At 34.7% G+C, this 17,852-nt stretch overlaps 2 protein-coding genes across 2 annotated transcripts; both read right to left on the bottom strand.

Moving 5' to 3' along the window:
- Nucleotides 1–3,644: 3,644 nt before the first annotated feature.
- LOC116016042 lies at nt 3,645–5,546 on the bottom strand. Its single transcript, XM_031256207.1, has one exon. It carries the CDS (start codon nt 5,544–5,546, stop codon nt 3,645–3,647), a length of 1,902 nt encoding a protein of 633 aa, XP_031112067.1.
- Nucleotides 5,547–13,665: 8,119 nt separating this feature from the next.
- Nucleotides 13,666–14,677, bottom strand: LOC116017681 (GEM-like protein 4). Its single transcript, XM_031258305.1, has 2 exons — nt 14,379–14,677; nt 13,666–14,278 (listed from the first exon to the last, which is right to left on the bottom strand). Exons 1-2 carry the CDS (start codon nt 14,584–14,586, stop codon nt 13,827–13,829), a joined length of 660 nt encoding a protein of 219 aa, XP_031114165.1. The 5' UTR covers nt 14,587–14,677; the 3' UTR covers nt 13,666–13,826.
- Nucleotides 14,678–17,852: the final 3,175 nt, after the last annotated feature.

Raw genomic sequence — 17,852 nt, 5'->3', positions numbered from 1 at the left:
AATTTTTGAAAGTCGAGGGACCACATTAGGTGCAATTGAAAGTCGAAATGCAAAATTGAGAATGAGCAATAGTCGAGGGACCATTTTGGGAAAAAACTCTTTCAAAAAGTAGTAGCTACTTTTCAATTCTAAATATTGTCAAATTTAATAAATAGCATCACAAGATTATGTTGGAGATTGTGTATCATCATCCATGCTAAGATTATCCTGCCCAACATCACCACTTTGATTGCTATCGGCCATAAGAGCAACGTTATCCAGCCCAACATCACCACTTTGATTGCTATCGGCTATAGGAGCAACAGATTCTACCAACTCAGGATGTGCACTATATATACCTTGTAACAACCCCATAATCTTCTTTTGATTCTCTAGAATCTCCTTGTTAGTTTGATCTAATTGTTCAAATTTTTCGTCACAAGCTACATGTGAGGATGATTCTCCATTTCTAGACTTTTTCCGTCTCGCCACCTCGGGAAAGTAGCGTTGGGTATCTGATCCAAACCCAAACACATAACCTCCTTTCTTGACACCACTTGTCGCTTCATACCAAGCAGTTGCTTGATCAAGTTCAGGTTCAGTTTGTTGCATTTAAATTATAGTTTCGTATATTGATAGACAACTTTTTAAAACTCATATATTAACAATTGTTGTCTGTTTAAACAAATGAATCAGAAAATTTCACAATTCACTCATATATAACAATGTAACAACTCATATATTTTACACTTGGCTCATATTAACAAATGAATTAAAAAATTTCAGCAACCAACTATGATTAGACATTCTCAACTAAAGGAATTTAAGTAATTTGAACAATGTTGCATACTGAAATAGAGTATCTCAAAGTTTACTCATCAAATGATATCTCTAAAAGCAACACAAAGCTTATATATAGAAACAAATCTGCTAGAAAACAAGAAAGATAAGTGATTCTAGTAATCATGCATTTCTATTTTGAAATTTTCAGCAACCAAGAAACCAATTTCAGCAACTAAGAAGTGTAATCATGCATTTCAGCAACTAGTTTTATATTTAATGATAAGAGATTATAGGAATTGAGATTGTTACCATGACTTTTTGCGCTTTTTTTGCACACAAACTCATCGGTCTTTTTGTGTTTGTGTGTAGCTTGAAACAAAACTGCAAGTGAGGGATCCTCTCCAAGCTTTTCTTTCTATCCAACAACAATGAATCATACATTAATGTTGTTAAACTTTAAATTGTATTTAAGTATTAATTATTAAATGACTTACTAATCTTTTCCTATGCTCTGTAATCGGAATTGAACCTCCAGTGTGCAGCGACGGTCCCATTCCCCCACAATCTGAATTTCTATTATTTTTGTTCTTCTCGGATGTCTTTTTGAATTCTTCATTGTTCCAAATACTATGATACTGAGCTAGAACTGGAGGAGACATCCATTGCGGTGGTGATTTACCTTTTGCCAAGTTAGAGCGCACATGTCCCAATGTGTCAGAAAGTCTTCTAGCAGCTTTTTTATTATATATATGTCGGATGGCTGCTTCATCTTCTGGATTCCACTTACATGCTTTCTGTGAAAGTTTTAAAAAAAATTTGTAATTAGTAAACATAAGTAAGCCAATTTTGTCCCAATTGCAATTATAACGCAATTTACCTTAAATTCATTAAACCATATATCTTTCATACTTTGAGGTGCACTGTTATAGGTCTTGACAGCCTCGGGGAAGTACCGAGTAATGCTTTCTATGATTTTCCAATGGGCATCGAAAGGTTCAAACCTAAAACAAGCATGGCAAACTCATAATTCAAATCAAAATTTAGAAATACACTGTACAGACATGAAATCAAGACTAATTAATTAAGACGAGAATGACAAACTCATAATTCAAATCAGAATTCCACAATGCATTTTCTGCTGATACATGAGCACTATTTTTCTGCCAAATTTAAAAGTAGTGTTCAATTTGTTATGATATATATATGCACATATAAAACACTTTCATCATAATCTCAAACTAACTAACCTTAACCAGACACTAATAATAATAATAAGCTATAAGGTTGCGGGTTGCCATTTATTTAAGACTTACGCTTTAATGCCATTGGGACGAATGAAGATTCTTTGGCCATTTGGATCCAGACTGTGCGTTGGAGGTGTTGTTGTGATACTTGGGGTAGGTGATCCTCCTTCCAAATCAGCTGCATTTGAAGTAGGCGATGCCGAGGTAGTTCGCTCCGAATCACTATCATGCACCTGCCGGAATGCTAACGGAGGTTGGGACATCAAGCTTTGACCATTTTGCTTTGAGTTACGATGCGACATAACACACCTGACATGCACTTTGTGCAATGATAAAAGGATCATACTTCCTATATCGTTTATTGCAATGCACCTCAGCAATACCGTATTCAGAATTGTATCGTGACCCAACATTCGGTGTTGGGTCAAACCACTCACACTTAAAGAGAACAACCTTTTTCATTGGAACATTTGGGTACTCAACCTCAATAACCTCTTGCAACGTGCCAAAAAAGTTTGATTCAAATTGTGACAAACCACTTCTCTTAATAGATACTCCGAAGTTAGAAGTCGACTTTCTACTGCAATATGCTTCAGTCTGAAACTTGAACCCATTAACAACATACCCAGTGTATGTGTTAACCTCCATGATCGGCCCAGATGCCATATCAATGAGTGATTGGTTACACACATCATTCATTGGGGTATACACCTAATAACAAATATAAAGAAAATGTCATATAACAACAAATATAAATAATAACGATTCATGAATGACACAACACATTAACTTCTTACGTATCCTTTAAACCAAGCTGCAAAATTCCTTTCGATTTCATCATCTACATCTTGATCAGTACAACCAGGATTGTAAAGCCGTAAACCATTTTCATACAGCCTACAATAGTGAAATTAGATACATACATTTAAAAGTAAAATGAGAAAAAATGGAGCACACATACCTTAATATAGGTTGAACCTCCTCACAATTCAGTAACACATATTGATGAGCAGCGAAACGTTCTTCAGCACTCAGATATCTTGTCGTCCTCCTACCTATCAACCGACCTGGCCGATTAAATATTGACAAAGTAATTGGCAAGTTAGGATCAATACCGCCATCATTTAGGTTCCGACCTATCCTTGTTCTTCTACTATGCACATCATCATCAAAATAAAATGATGCAAAGTGTATTGACTCTTCAAGCATATATGCATCAGCAATTGAACCTTCAACATATCTCTTATTTTTCATTTTGGACTTCAAGTGATTGAGGAATCTTTCAAATGGATACATCCAACGATACTGTACTGGGCCACCTAAACGTGTTTCATAGGGAAGATGGACAGGCAAGTGTTCCATGCAATCAAACAGTGCTAGAGGGAAAAAACGTTCTAACTTACACAATGTTAACACAATCGAGTTTTCCATCTCACATATTTTGTCTACACGTAGGGATGTAGAGCAAAGATTTCAAAAAAATACACTTAACTCAGTCAAAGCCTTCTAGTGACAGCTTGGTAAAAACATGAATGCCACAGGTAAAAGAAACTGTATAAAAATATGGCAATCATGACTTTTCATCTCAATTAATTTAGAAGATGTGGAATCAACACATGTAGCCAAATTAGAAGAAAATCAATCAGGTAACTTCAATGTCCGCAACCACTCATAGACAGCCAATTGATTAGTACGATGCAAACTGTAGCTTGCCTTGGGCATAAGAAAACGTCCATTATGTTCTACCAACTCAAGTTGTGATCTATTACATACGTCCTTCATATCGAGACGTGCACTAGGCGTGTCTTTGTTTTTTGTTGTGCCTTTGACATCCATAACCGTGTTGAAGATGTTGTCAAACACATTTTTCTCTATATGCATCACATCAAGGTTATGACGTAGCAAGTTATCCTTCCAATAAGGTAAATCCCAAAATATGCTCTCTTTTTTCCAATTATGTGATTGCCCAAACCCCTCAATGCGATCAATTGGACCTTCAATGATCCTTGGGATATTTTCCAAAATATGAAACAACTCATCTCCATTCCAAATTGGTGGAGGTCTTGATTTCTCTACTCGTCTTTTGACGAAGGCATCTCGATTCTTCCTCCATGAGTGATTCATTGGAAGGAATTGACGGTGACAATCAAACCAACACGTTTTATGACCATTCTTCAAGTAAAATGATTTAGAATAATGAACACAATAAGGACATGCTAGTTTCCCGGCTGTCTGCCATCTAGATAACATACCGTATGCAGGAAAGTCATTGATGGTCCACATTAACGCAGCTCGTATCATAAAATTCTGCTTAAGTGATGCATCATAAGTCAAGACACCTGTTTCCCATAACAATTGAAGTTCATCGATTAAAGGCTGCAAATAGACATCAATATTGCCTTTTGGGTTCTTTTTCACAGGAATAATACAAGTTAAGAATGTGTATGGTGTAGTCATACACACTGAAGATGGGAGATTATATGGAACAACCATAACAGGCCAACAAGAATACGGCTTTGCATTGAAACCAAAAGGCGAAAATCCATCAGAACATAAGCCTAATCTCACATTTCGAGGATCTGCTGCGAAATCGGGGAACTTTCTATCAAAGTGCTTCCATGCTTCACCATCTGAAGGATGACACATAATACCAGGCTCGCGGCGATTTTCATAATGCCACCGCATGTGTGAGGTAGATATATGTGATGCATACAACCGTTGCAATCTAGGGATGAGGGGAAGGTAATGCATTCTTTTGCGTGACACCTCTTTTGCATGAGTAGATCCAGGTTGACGTGGTTTAAATCTTGGCTCACCACAAAACTTACAGTGTCTGTCATTGATTTCAGACTTATAGTACAACATACAACTGTTTACACAACAATCAATCTTCTCATGCCCAAGACCAAGTTTTGTAAGTAATTTTTTTGCATCATAATACCTAGTAGGTACTCGATTATCGGGACCCATCATACGGTTATTATAGTGAAATATCTGATCCATTGCTACCTGCGGAATATTATAAGTTGTCTTGATATTCATCATCATCAATGTATATGCCAACTCTGTTTCTTCACCAACATTCATTGATAAAGGCTGTCTCGCAGCATTTAACAAATCATAGAAGTTTCTTGCACTACTGTGTGGCTCTTCTTCTTGGTTATTTTCGACATTTAATGGAAAGGTTGATGGACCACATACATCAAAAACCATTTGTTCATACTGATTGTTTTCACTAGGGCCCTCGTTCACAAGTTGTTGTATTGCGGGGACAAGCTCACCATGACAAGTCCAAACCCAGTAATTCGGTTCAAAACCCTTTTTATATAAATGAACACGAACATCATCTGCAGATAAGTGTACTCTATTCTTACACTTACTACCTGGACACCTAATCTGCATTGAAGCCTCGTATACAGGAAGCTTACTTGCATAATTTACAAATTCCTCAACACCCATTAAGAACTCATCAGTGTACCCCCTTCTTCCTGGTAGCAATCGGTTATACATCCATTTTCGATGCTCAGGTATATTAGCCATGTAAAACAACTGTAAAAGTATATATACACAATACAAGCATAACATATATAAATATATTTAATATAAATATTTTAAATAATTATATGCCAACATACTAATAAATAAAAAACATATAAAATGCAAGGTTAAAAAATCATAAATATACAAATAATTATAAACACACACATAAATAAATAAATAAATTATATATATATATATATATATATATATATATATATATATATATGAACACACACATATACCTATATGCATACTTAATATTGTTCAATCATAAAATAAATAATTTAAAAATGTATTCACAAGAATATATATATACAAAAAAATAAAGCTAGATCTAAAAAATGACATAAATAAAAATTCAAAAAATATATACACATACATACCTTAACTTGATCTCAATACTATTGTGAGTGCTTTAGAGAAAAAACTTCTGCAAAAAAACTAAAAAAAAATAAAAAATAAAAAAATCAGTACAATGGGATGGAGTATATAGATTAAAGCTAGATCTAAAAAAAATGACATAAATGAAAGTTTTGAGAATATATACACATACCTTAGCTTGATTACTACATTATTGTGAGTGATTCAGTGAGAAATCTACTGTAAAAATGAAGAAATAAGTAGAAATGGGTAAAAACAGAAGGAGGAAAAAGGCGGAAAACAGGGCAGAAAGTGCATTGGAGGCATTTACATATAAGATTTCCGACCACCCTGAGGGTCGTCGGAAGACAAATATAATTTTCAAAATTTAAAAACGCGGATATTTCCGACCACCAAGAGACGTGGTCGGAATTTCCGACCAACGTGGAAAAAGTAGTCGGAAAATCCGACCCGGTACAGCACGTGGCGACGGAAAAAATTTTGCATAAATACTCTCTAACCCCTTTTAGAGAGTTTGTCGGAAGTTCCGACCACTCCCGTAAAGTGGTCGGAAATTCCGACTACCTTCCGACCTCTTTTCACTTTGACGTAAAAGGTCAAAAAAAATCACTATGTCCGACCACTTTTCCAGGTGGTCGGAAAGTGGTCGGCAAATCAATATTTTCCAGCAGTGAATAATGGTTTGTTTATGTTTCCAGGATTTGTGATATCTTTTGTTTATTTGCTTATTTAATTTGATAATGGTTTGTTTATGTTTCTGGGATTTTTGATGTATCTTTTGTTTATTTGTTTATTTAATTTGAATAATAGTTTGTTTATGTGTTCACAATCCACTGTAATTGTTTTTATATTGTATACTTTTTTATTTAACGAGTCTAAACATTGTATTCACTATCCACTATTTTGCTATTATTCCTTAGATGTTGGGGAATATAAGTTTGTGTTCACTATAAAGTTATATCAGGGAGGTGTTCTAGTTGTACATCCTTATTTAGACTATTTGGGCGGAAAAGTGGAATATTTCGATTATTGGGCTGGTGATCATGGTTCTATGTTAGGTTTAAGACAAATGATTAAATCATTGAGATATGATGATAGAAAAGTTCAAGTTTGGTATAAATATGAGGATTGCACTCCACTAAAAATAAGGAGATTGGATAGAGATAAGGATGTGATTGACCTTAACTTTGATATACCTAAAATCAAAGAAGTAGAGATAATTGTTGAGCATTGGGATAAGGAAAATTGGAACTATGATGTTAATGTAGACTACTAGTCTACTACATTGATGAAGAGTTGCAAAAGATATATGAGAGAGTGGAATTTCATGATAATAACAAGGAATTAGAGGTTAAATCACAAAAGTATGCAAGTGATAGAAGAAAAGAGAATCAGTTTGGTGCTATAAACATTACTGCAATAGAAGAGAATCAGTTTGGTGCTAGATATAAAGAACAATATGAAATGGACTATGTAATTCCTGAAGATAGAACTTAGAAGCTTATCTTCTGATTCAGAAACTGAGTCTGCAAAACCTTCTTTAGTTTATAGGGAAGGGGATGTGAAGAAACCAATGTTCCAATGACAAGTACACATGATTTTTTTCTAATCACAAAGAATTTAAGTGGGCAGTTGAATGTTATGCAGCTATGAATAAGAGGGTAGTGAAGTTTGTCAAGAATGAAACTGGAAAAGTAATTGCCAAATGTAGGGTTGATCACAGTAAGTGATATATGTATGCTTCAAAAAGTAATCTTACTTGTGCAAGTACACTTAAGACAATTATGCTAGAACACACATATACAAACATATTTGCAGTTGCAAAAGGTGGGACTTAACTAGCATTCCATGTGCTTATGCCATTTCAGCTATTTGGTGGGAAGGGGGTTCACCAGAGGAGCATACACACCATTGCTACACAATAGAATCATATCTCAACACCTATGAGCATGCTATCATGCCCATAACTTCTTCTGAAATGTAGGAAAAAACTGGTTTACCACCACCTCTTCCTCCCAAATACAAAGCACAACCTGGTAGACCTAAGAAACTTAGAAAAAGAGATAAAGGAGAGAAGGAAACCAGCAAGTCCACAACAAAATTGGGGAACAAAGGACAAAAAAAGAGGTGCTCAGTGTGTGGAAAAACAGGCCACAACAAATCCACTTGTAAAAAAAATAAAATTTCTACAGCATCGGTATAACATTTGTTAAGTTCTCAAATATTTTTTCTAGTGTACAATAAATTGATTTGCATGTAGAGTTTTCAACAAGTTCAACAACAAATCAATAGAGGTGAGAATTCAATGTCAATGGAAGCTCAACAATTTCATGGATATCAGAGTTCAGTTCTAGTGGTAGTTCAACAGCAATTCTATGGAGATCAGAACTTTCCATTGATGCAATATGGTCCTCAACATGAAGTAAGGTTACTTACCATTAGTAGAACTTTCAATATGATAACCTTTACAAGGCGTTTGGTTGGAGGGAATTTAAATTCCATTTCCACTTAATTCCCACCTAATTCCGAAGGCAACTAATTAAATTCCTTCGTTTGTTTGGAGGGAATTGCAATTCCGTGGAATTACAATTCCCTCATTTTCATGGAATTAGAATCCATTCCCCCCTTGGGATTTTAATTCCGTGAATTTTAGGAATAAAAAAGGATACTCATGAGACAAAATTATCCCTCTTTTTAACCTAAAATTGATGTATAACCTTCTCTTTTAGCTAATACAGTGTATTATCTTCAACAACTATCAAAAAGAAAGCCGAGCAAACAATAATCATTCTAGGTCAACTTTAATGAAGTATGTTTTTTAAAACTCTTAAATATTTAAATTTGATGTGTAAATAAACGTATTTGTCTAAATTTTGAAAAGCAAAATTTTCTGTTTGTGCGCCGATCTGTTCAAAATATATATGTAGAATTGTTCAAAATAGTGATCGAATGGTGTGAGTTCTGTAAATCTTTATATGCAGAAATTTTGAAAGCAAATTTTTAGTTGCCTAAACTTTGAAAAGCACATTATGTACATCTTGGTTCCTGGATTAATTTTGATGTATGTTGATGTTATGAAGCTTAACATTTGATAAAGTATTTGCAGGAAAATTAATTACAATATGTCTAGTTTAAGAGATATGGTAGATGAGTAGTATTTGAATTTAATATGTTATATTTTTTGTGTACTTGTCATTTAATAATAATAATAATAATATTATTATTATTATTATTATTATTATTATTATTATTATTAATAACAACAATGGACATTTTAGACTTTATAGTACTTATTCGATCTCTTTCAATTCCCATGTATACCAAATACTGGAATTAAAATTCCTAGTAATTTTATTCCCTCCAACCAAACATTGAAATTTAAACTCCCACTTTATTTTACATTATTCTTTTCTCATGGAATTGGGATTCCTTTTCTACCTAATTCCTTCCTTCCAACCAAACGCCATGTTAATCTTTAGTTGAATTTGTTATATCAAGTTAACAATTTGCAGGTAATTAGTAGCTCTCAACCTCCACCTGTAGATAGCCAATGCAACTATGCGCGTTCAATATCTGATCTTTGTGAGCAGCCAAGGAAAACCAATAGGAAGCAACATAATCTTTCAGAAGTCATTAGAAAATATAATATCTAATGAATGTATTTCGGATTCAACTTTTGGATTCGGAAGACATTATTTCTTGGTGATGGTGGCCAACTTAGATAAGCAGAATTACTCATACAAAATATTTAAGATAGATTCTGTAAAATGGATAAATAATTGAATGCAGAAAATAATGTAGTTACTGTTTGTACTCACACTTATTCCCTCTCTTGAATGCAGACACTGAGACACCCTTAGCTCATTCCTAAATTGAAGGATATTTACAAGGCTGAGAACGACACCGTACCATATCTTATGTCAAAGGATAAATAATAGGAAGACTGATCCAACTATCCCGTTAACCTGTATTCAATTCAAACAATAAGGTGGATTAACTTGTGAGTTATACATTAAATCTTGTACAATGCCCTTAAGGATTGTGTTTGAAAACAAGTAATTCTAAAAGATGTTTTTTGAAAAATGACTCATTTTTTGAAAAACGTTTTCATTTTCAGTATTTGGTTGCATTCTAAAAAATGGTTGAATATCCACGAGGCCTTTCTAGTAGGTAGGGTTTATATATCTAATGTGATTTCAACATTATTATTAGTATATAAGAATGAAATTTACCTTGTATACTTCATCGGATGACTATGAATTTTCTTCATTATCCCAAAAAAGTTCTTAAATTAAAATTTGAATAATGAATAACTGACTGGTCTTTGACATGGTTAGTTGGTTTGATTTGTTAATTGTTAATTTAAAATATTTACATATTAGTCCTTCAATTGTTCATGTTAGTGATTTTAGTCCTTAAATTTTTAAAGTTGCAATACACTCTAACTCTTCAAAAAAGTTAGATTTATAACCCTTCGGAGCAAAAAAACTATTAAAATCTATTAAAATTTTACTTAGTACATGGATATTATAAAATTTTATTATCTTTTTTTTTTTGAAGAAAAAATTTTATTATCTTTTTTTCTTTATAACATTATCAGTTTTGCTGCAAAATAGAGATTTGACACATTCTTTCTTAAAAAATATCGTTCCTATTTTTTCTAAACGATCCTGTTAAAATTATTTCCTTTTTATTTTACAAATAAAATATCACGACTAAATAAGATTATAATTAAATAAGAAACATTATAAAGTACTAATATACCCATGTACTAAGTATAATTTTAATAGAGTTTAATTGTTTTATTGCTCTAGGGGTTAAAACTACAACTTATTTGAAAAATTAGGGATATATATTGCACTGGTAAAAAGTTAGGGATTAATAAGCTAGCAAGGAATAATTGAGGGACTATAATTGCATTTTCCCCTTAACTTGTTCATTTATTATCAACTTATAATATGGATAATGCTTTTAACGCCTACGATTATCACTTCCTATTAGTCACTCTCTCTCATTAATTAAGATAGAAATTTTTCTTTGTTGTCATAAACTATTGTGAATTAATTGATTCCACCATGAGTTAATATGGAATATATGTATTCAATAAAGCAGTGTTACATTTAGAGGTGACATATGTATGGGTGTCTAGAATGGTTTAGCAAATTAGTGACGGTAAATAAGTTACCGGATAATATATTTGGAAAATAATAGTAAACAAATTTCTATTCCTTGTGTGTTCTGAGTATGAAAATCAAAAGTGTCGCCCTACTTGTTACATTTATACTATAAAACGGTAACGACTACCATAATGTGCACTAACGGCCTCCCCTAATAAGTGCAATGGCTCCCCTCCATAAATGTCAAGCTTATTCTTAATTATTTCTGTGTGTTCCCCTCTATAACTGCATGTTGTTTGATGAGGCGGTGCTATAAATGAGTGTGCGTGCTATTGCAACACTCCACTTGCTCTGCTCTTGGATGTTACTGTTTGACTACCTTAACTGCCTTTGGCGGGTCAGGTACCGTGTCGAATTATCCTATCATGGGCCCCTTGCTCCCGAGTTGCGAGTGCAGTGGAGTCAGTTAAGGAGTAATAAAATGTTGTTTTTGTCAAATAATTCGTCACTACCCCCTGCTCGCAAGTTATGAGCAAAGAGACGCAGGCTAGGAATTTTTTTTGAAACAGGATCAACGAAATGATTGAACCAGTCGAGGACAGGCTTGGACTATGGCTGAAGAGTGGCCTTGGCCAAGGTGGCTGGGGCGCTGCCTCGGCGAGCCATATGGATTTCTAATTTTTTTATTGTATTTTTTTTTATCTATTTTATTTATTTGTTGATAGCTCACTAGCTCACTTTGGCCCCCCGTGGGCTCGGTCAAAGGTTAACTCTTTCGTAGGGTAGTCAACGGGGTCGGACCCCGTATCGGTCCTTAGGGGATAGCATTTTCGTAATGAAGTCGCGGGCTTGGGCAAGAAAAGGCCATTCCGTCTTGTAGTTAGCAGATCCCATGCCATCGTTTAGGAAATATCTGGCGTTTCCGTAATCAAGTCACAGCCTTAGCCAAGAAATTAAATACCCTTCTATCGGGTAACTAGCGGGAACAGATCCATGCTCGCCCTTGGAGAATAGAGTTTGCGAGGTTGTTGTTGTTGTTGTTTTTTTTTTTTTTTTTTTTTTTTTTTTTTTTTTTTGACGAAGACATGCCTTAGTCAAATGAGGTCGAGTACACAACCTCAACCTCTTCCCTTTTTTTCCTGGCCGAGGTGTCTCGGCCATGGTGGGTGAGGACACGACCTCGCTTCCCCATTCTATAAACACAAAGGACTCCGATAATTAAAATAAATTCGTTAAAGTTTTCTTCAACAAGGTTGATCAGGGCGGACCATGATCAAAAGTTACATTAGTCTATTGTTGATCTTCAAATTTTTAGGGGATGACTTGTTTTTTGTGCAGTGTGAGCTCCTCCTCTAATTCCTTGTTTCCTTCTTCCACGATTTGGTCGTACCTCATCTTTTTCCATGTGGATGGCTCGGTGCCCTTTCCCTTTCGCTATAATTTTTTGGGTTGACCCTATTGTTGGTGCTGGTGCTGTACGTTGTTACCCTAGACACTTTACAAACCGAGTAAAGTATCCCCTCTGAATGAGCTACTCTATCTGTCTCTTCAGAACGTGACACTTATTAGTGTTGTAGCTAACTTTTCGGTGGAACTGAGAGTACTTGGTTTGGTTTACCTTAGGGGAAACTTTCATGCATTCCTTTGGGAATTTTACTATCCCCATCTCTTCGGCTTGGTTCAGGATCACGCTAAACGAATGAGTCAGCGGGATTAAATGATGCAAGAGGACCAAACAGGATCCCCCTAATTTCTACTTCCCTTCCTTATGGAGCAGAGCACGACACCTGGTTATCTGGACCCGTTTTCTTGGATAATATATTTCGAAAATAATAGTAAACATAGTTGTATTGCTTGTGTGATCTGAGTATGAGAATCAAAAGTGTCCCCCCACTTGTTACATGCATGTGCTCAATTTTTATACTGGACAATGATAACGACTACCATAATAGGCACTAACAGTCTTCTAATAAGTGCAACGGCTCCCCTCCATAACTGTCAAAACTCTTTAGTAATTGCTGTGCGCTTTTCCCCATAATTGCTCTTTGATGAGGCAGTGTTACAAATGAGTGTGCAGGCTCTTGCAACGTTCCATCTGCTCTGCTCTTGGCTGTTACTGTTTGACTGCCTTTGACGGGTTGGGTATCGTGCCCAATTATCCTCTCACTAGTAATTTATATTAACATTAATATACAAAACATTGTTTTTTAAGGGAAAATTGTACTTTTCGTCGCTAAGTTATAAGATAGTTGTAGAATTCGTTTGGTTATACTCACTTTTCGTCCCTAAGTTAACGCTAATGATAACTTAGGGAGGAAATGTGCAATTTTTATTTTTATTTTTTTAATATTTTTTAAATATTTAGTTTTGAATTTCAATGTATTGTTGGGCTAGTCCGTTTACTTAATAACCCATCATTATTATGCATTATGCAAGCAAGCAATCAGGAGGAAGATAAATCGTCTTGTAAATTCTATTTTTAATTTTTTACCAATGTGATTTAGCCACATGTGAAGAAAAGCTGTTAGAGATATTTTTTCCTATGAAAGTATGAATACAAAACTGCAGCAGTTATAACAGGTTATTTGACTACCGTCTTATTGTCTCATAAGGTCACAGAATTGGTCAGTTTTAATGAGGATGCTCAATAAATTTCCTGAACAGTTTAAACAATTACTCAAATCATATATATATATATATACAGATTTTTGGGTTCTACAACTTTGTTTACATTCTATAATGAAAGAATAATTTGTTCCTGATCATAATTGATATTCTAAGGTTACTGAGCTTGAGAAATTGCATCCTGGAGGTATATCAAGGTTCTTTGATGATATAGGAACCCCATAAACCAGAACTCAAAATGGTCTTCTGTGACTACTTGTATGTACTTCTCTGATGGATTCTTCAAATTCTCACTTTCATTCGCTCTCTTAATTTTTGTAATTGGGATTGACACCTTATAATGCATTCTCGTGGACTTTCCAGTTGAAGAAGGGATTTTGATTGATCTCTCACTAAGAAAGGCAAGTTTGTGAGTAGAAACAAAGAGTAGGCCAGGCATTGGACCAGATGTTGTTGATAAATAACATTGAGATGCCTTCAACAGCTTTTCCCCTTCTTTAACGCTGAAGTTCTTGTTGAACACCTTTTTGACGCCACCAGCTTGGAGAAGTTTTGCCCCAAGGATCAGCTTGCCCTTCACAGTGTCTGTTATCTTTGGCCTTAGTTTCACTGGACCATAGAAATCAACTAATTATTAATAATTTATAATATATAGTTTGTTGCAGCTAGAGTACAGTGTTAAGTTAGTTTGAATATATACTATACTAACCATGCTCTTTGATGCCTTTTGCAAAAGAGTCCACCCTTTCTCCACTTCTGTTCATCTTATCATTTCTTTGTTTTAAAGGAGAGAGATGGCATTGGGTGGCAGAGTCGGGAAGAGCCCTTCTTCTTGATCTCTGATTCAATAAAATTGCCCAGTAGTATATAGCAACCAAATCCTCTCCTATTCTTGATTTCATCTGATTTTGCTTCATCTCCTCTTGACTTTTTTCTTCTTTCTATCCTATCAGCAATATAATTAAAACAAGAGATTATATATCTTTGGTAAAGGGTGAGTAGATTGGAATGAGCTGCTTAGCTTGCTTGTATTTCAGCTGATTGTTATGTAAATATGTATTATTTATAGGGAAGTTAGGTAGTTGGTGGATTTTAAGTTTGAGTATGGCGGGTGAGTCAGATTTAGGTCATCATGAGCCAAAAAGATTACAAGATGACATTCTAAATCCTTTTAGAAATTAAAGGTATGACAAGATGATAGCATGTTAGTTGTAAATTTTTGAATCATACTGTTCTCTGAGTCAAAATGTAGTCTAAATAAGTCGGAGGAGATATAATGATATGTTGAGTCAGCCTTTAATCTTTATATATGCTGATAGGTTGCATGTGTATTGTTAGTGCAACTTTTTCGGTGGCATGCATATATATAGTGCTTTCTGATGTAACCTACTACATACGATCTCATCTTCATGAAACCAAATCTTTGGTTCTTTGTAATGGGCAAGGGAAATTTCCCACATGCTGTTCACATGTTTTGAAGAAGCATATGTATATATGTTTTTTTTTTTTTGAATACTATTGACTCTATTACAATGCAGTAGCTTCCACTGAGGCTCGAACCCACCACCTCCCGTATAAAGGCACCACCTCCCGTATAAAGGGAAGGGTTTGATGCCACTGGACCATATGTATATATGTTTGAATGCTTATCTGTGGGATAAAGAGCTTAAAGAGTCGTTCAGAATTTAGAAAATGTGTGACGGTATAAGGAAATAAAGTTATGTTTTCGTTATTAGCTATATATAGCTTTTGAAGTAGTCGTAAGCCCTTGATTATCTAACAAGCGATTAAAGAGCCAGGTCACGAGTTTGAATCCCGCCAATGCATTTATCACCACCATCCATCAAAACTTTACTTTTCTCATATTTGATGTGTAAAGGCACAAGTTACATGAAGCCTGCTGCCTGTATGGCTGTATGGCCGACTTGGTTGAATGTTACTTTTGAGGTGAATGTCTATCACCCTCCATCCCCAAATCTTGAATTCATAAACTTCAAATCTGTGATCAAAGATTTCTGATTGCACAACTTTATAACATGATATGGCCGACAAACTGGACCTGTTGCATCATATCAATTCTATATATCCAGATAAAGATATCTTGAAGTTTCATATATTGATACAGTAATTCTTGTCATTATTACTATTTGAACATTAGTTTATTATTGTCGAAACACATATCATTTTAAGTAACATATTTTGTAGGAAAATTTGTCAAATAAACCCCTAATCAAGATAAAAGTGCAATTAAGTTCCCTAGCTAGCTAATTGGAAAAAAAAAAAAATCAATCTAAGCCTCTTAAACTGTTAAAAAAAAAAGTGCTATTAAGCCTGTTGTGACCTGTTCAACATGAACATTTTATACTTAGATGGTTAACATTTTATGCTGAAGTGAATACAAATAATTTATTTATTTATTTTTAAATTAAACAATAAAAAACAACCAATAATTGGACAGCCGCCAATTGCCACCTATGTTGGATAGGCGCTGATTATCTTTATGACAACTGATAAGTCTCCGAGATACCCTTAATTCAGGCACATTTTAGGGTGTTTTATCACGATTATAGCATTCTTACATGGTGAATAATGTTCATAAATGCTTGAAAATCACTAACTGATGCACAGAAGCTACTTTTAGCTTAAAAGAAGCAAAACAGGAGCTCTGGGAGCAAATAGGACCAAAAGTTGAGCTTAAAGAGCAAACCAAGCAACAGCGGAGCCTCGGAGGACCAAACTGGATGGCCACACGCGTGTGAACATGCGTGAAAACTTTCCAGTAGCTTCCCACGCACGCTCACACGCGTGTGAGAGGCGTGGAGACGGTGATGCGCGATTTTCGACTAGGGTTGTCATTTCGGAGACTATTTAAACCCATTTGATGGATTTTCATAGGGAGTTCCCAGAAATTTAGTTTTCCCTTTCTTAGTTTTTCCTTTGGAGAACTTTCTCCATTTTTCTTAGTTTTTTAGATTAGATCAATCTCCATTGTAGCAAGACAACAAGCTTGGATTGAAGATCTTCTTCTCTCTAGGTGACTTCTATTTCATTTCCATAATTTTATCTATCTTGTTCTTAGATTAAATTAGTGTTTGCTTGAAATTTCATATTATGAGTAGCTAGTTTAGTCTAGGGATTTGGATTGTATGATTGAATGTTGCTATTGTGATGATCTTATCTCTATATCTTGGATCTATGTGTTTGTGTTGATGGATTATCTATTCTTGTCTATTGATTGTTGTTTTGATGAGATCTTGTTTGGATTTGACCAATCTAGATGAGAGGTTGAGCTCTTGACTCTTTCATGTCTTTGATTAGAGTTATGATTTGAAGCTTGACACAATCATAGTTCCTATGGACTTCTTAAGAATAGTAGGATAATGTAGCTTAAGTGTTTGATAAAATTCCTCTTAGAACTTTGGATGCTTGAAGGCATTCCTAAGTCAAAGAAGCCTTAGTACACAAAGGTGGAAAAAGACTAAGACAACACACTCTTGAATAGACAATATCCTAGCAATCCTAATCCATGACCTTAGACACTCCACTATGCAATATTCATGAACACTATCCAATCCCTACCCCTTTTACATATTTCAAAAACACTCTTTACTTTACTACGTACTCTCTTGCACTCAAAACCAACCAAATGAACAACTACTTTCACTCACAATTCTACCCTTCACCACACTCAAATCCTATGCACGACCCAATCTAGTAAACTCCTGAACACTTGACACACCTCCACGTCCCTCCTTCGAGACCGACACTCGAGGAATCACAGACTTTCCGTTTTAACATACAAATATCTTTTGACAGCTTGTCAACAACCATGACTATCATTAAAATGTTTTAAATATTTTTTAATGATAGCCATATATATAGTTGTCAACCATAGCTCTCAAGTTCCAAATTTAGAAATCTCTTGAGAGGTTTAGATTTGGACCTCGGAGCCTCGGAGGTTGGCGGAGGCCACCTTCCCATGATGTTGACAAGGCACCTCTACCTTTAATTTATTCGGAGGTTGATATAGTAATTAATGTTATTTTAACCATTAGAACATTAATTCATTGTTCTTGGAACAAATATCATTTTATGTAGTAACATAATTTATATAATTAATTATTTTAACCATTAGAACATTAATTCATTGTTCTTGGAATAAATATCATTTTATGTAGTAACA

The sequence above is a fragment of the Ipomoea triloba genome, chromosome 4, assembly GCF_003576645.1.
Source record: "Ipomoea triloba cultivar NCNSP0323 chromosome 4, ASM357664v1".
NCBI lineage: Eukaryota > Viridiplantae > Streptophyta > Magnoliopsida > Solanales > Convolvulaceae > Ipomoea > Ipomoea triloba.
Note: the sequence above shows the minus strand (reverse complement) of the source record. Positions and strands in the feature narration are given on the sequence as shown.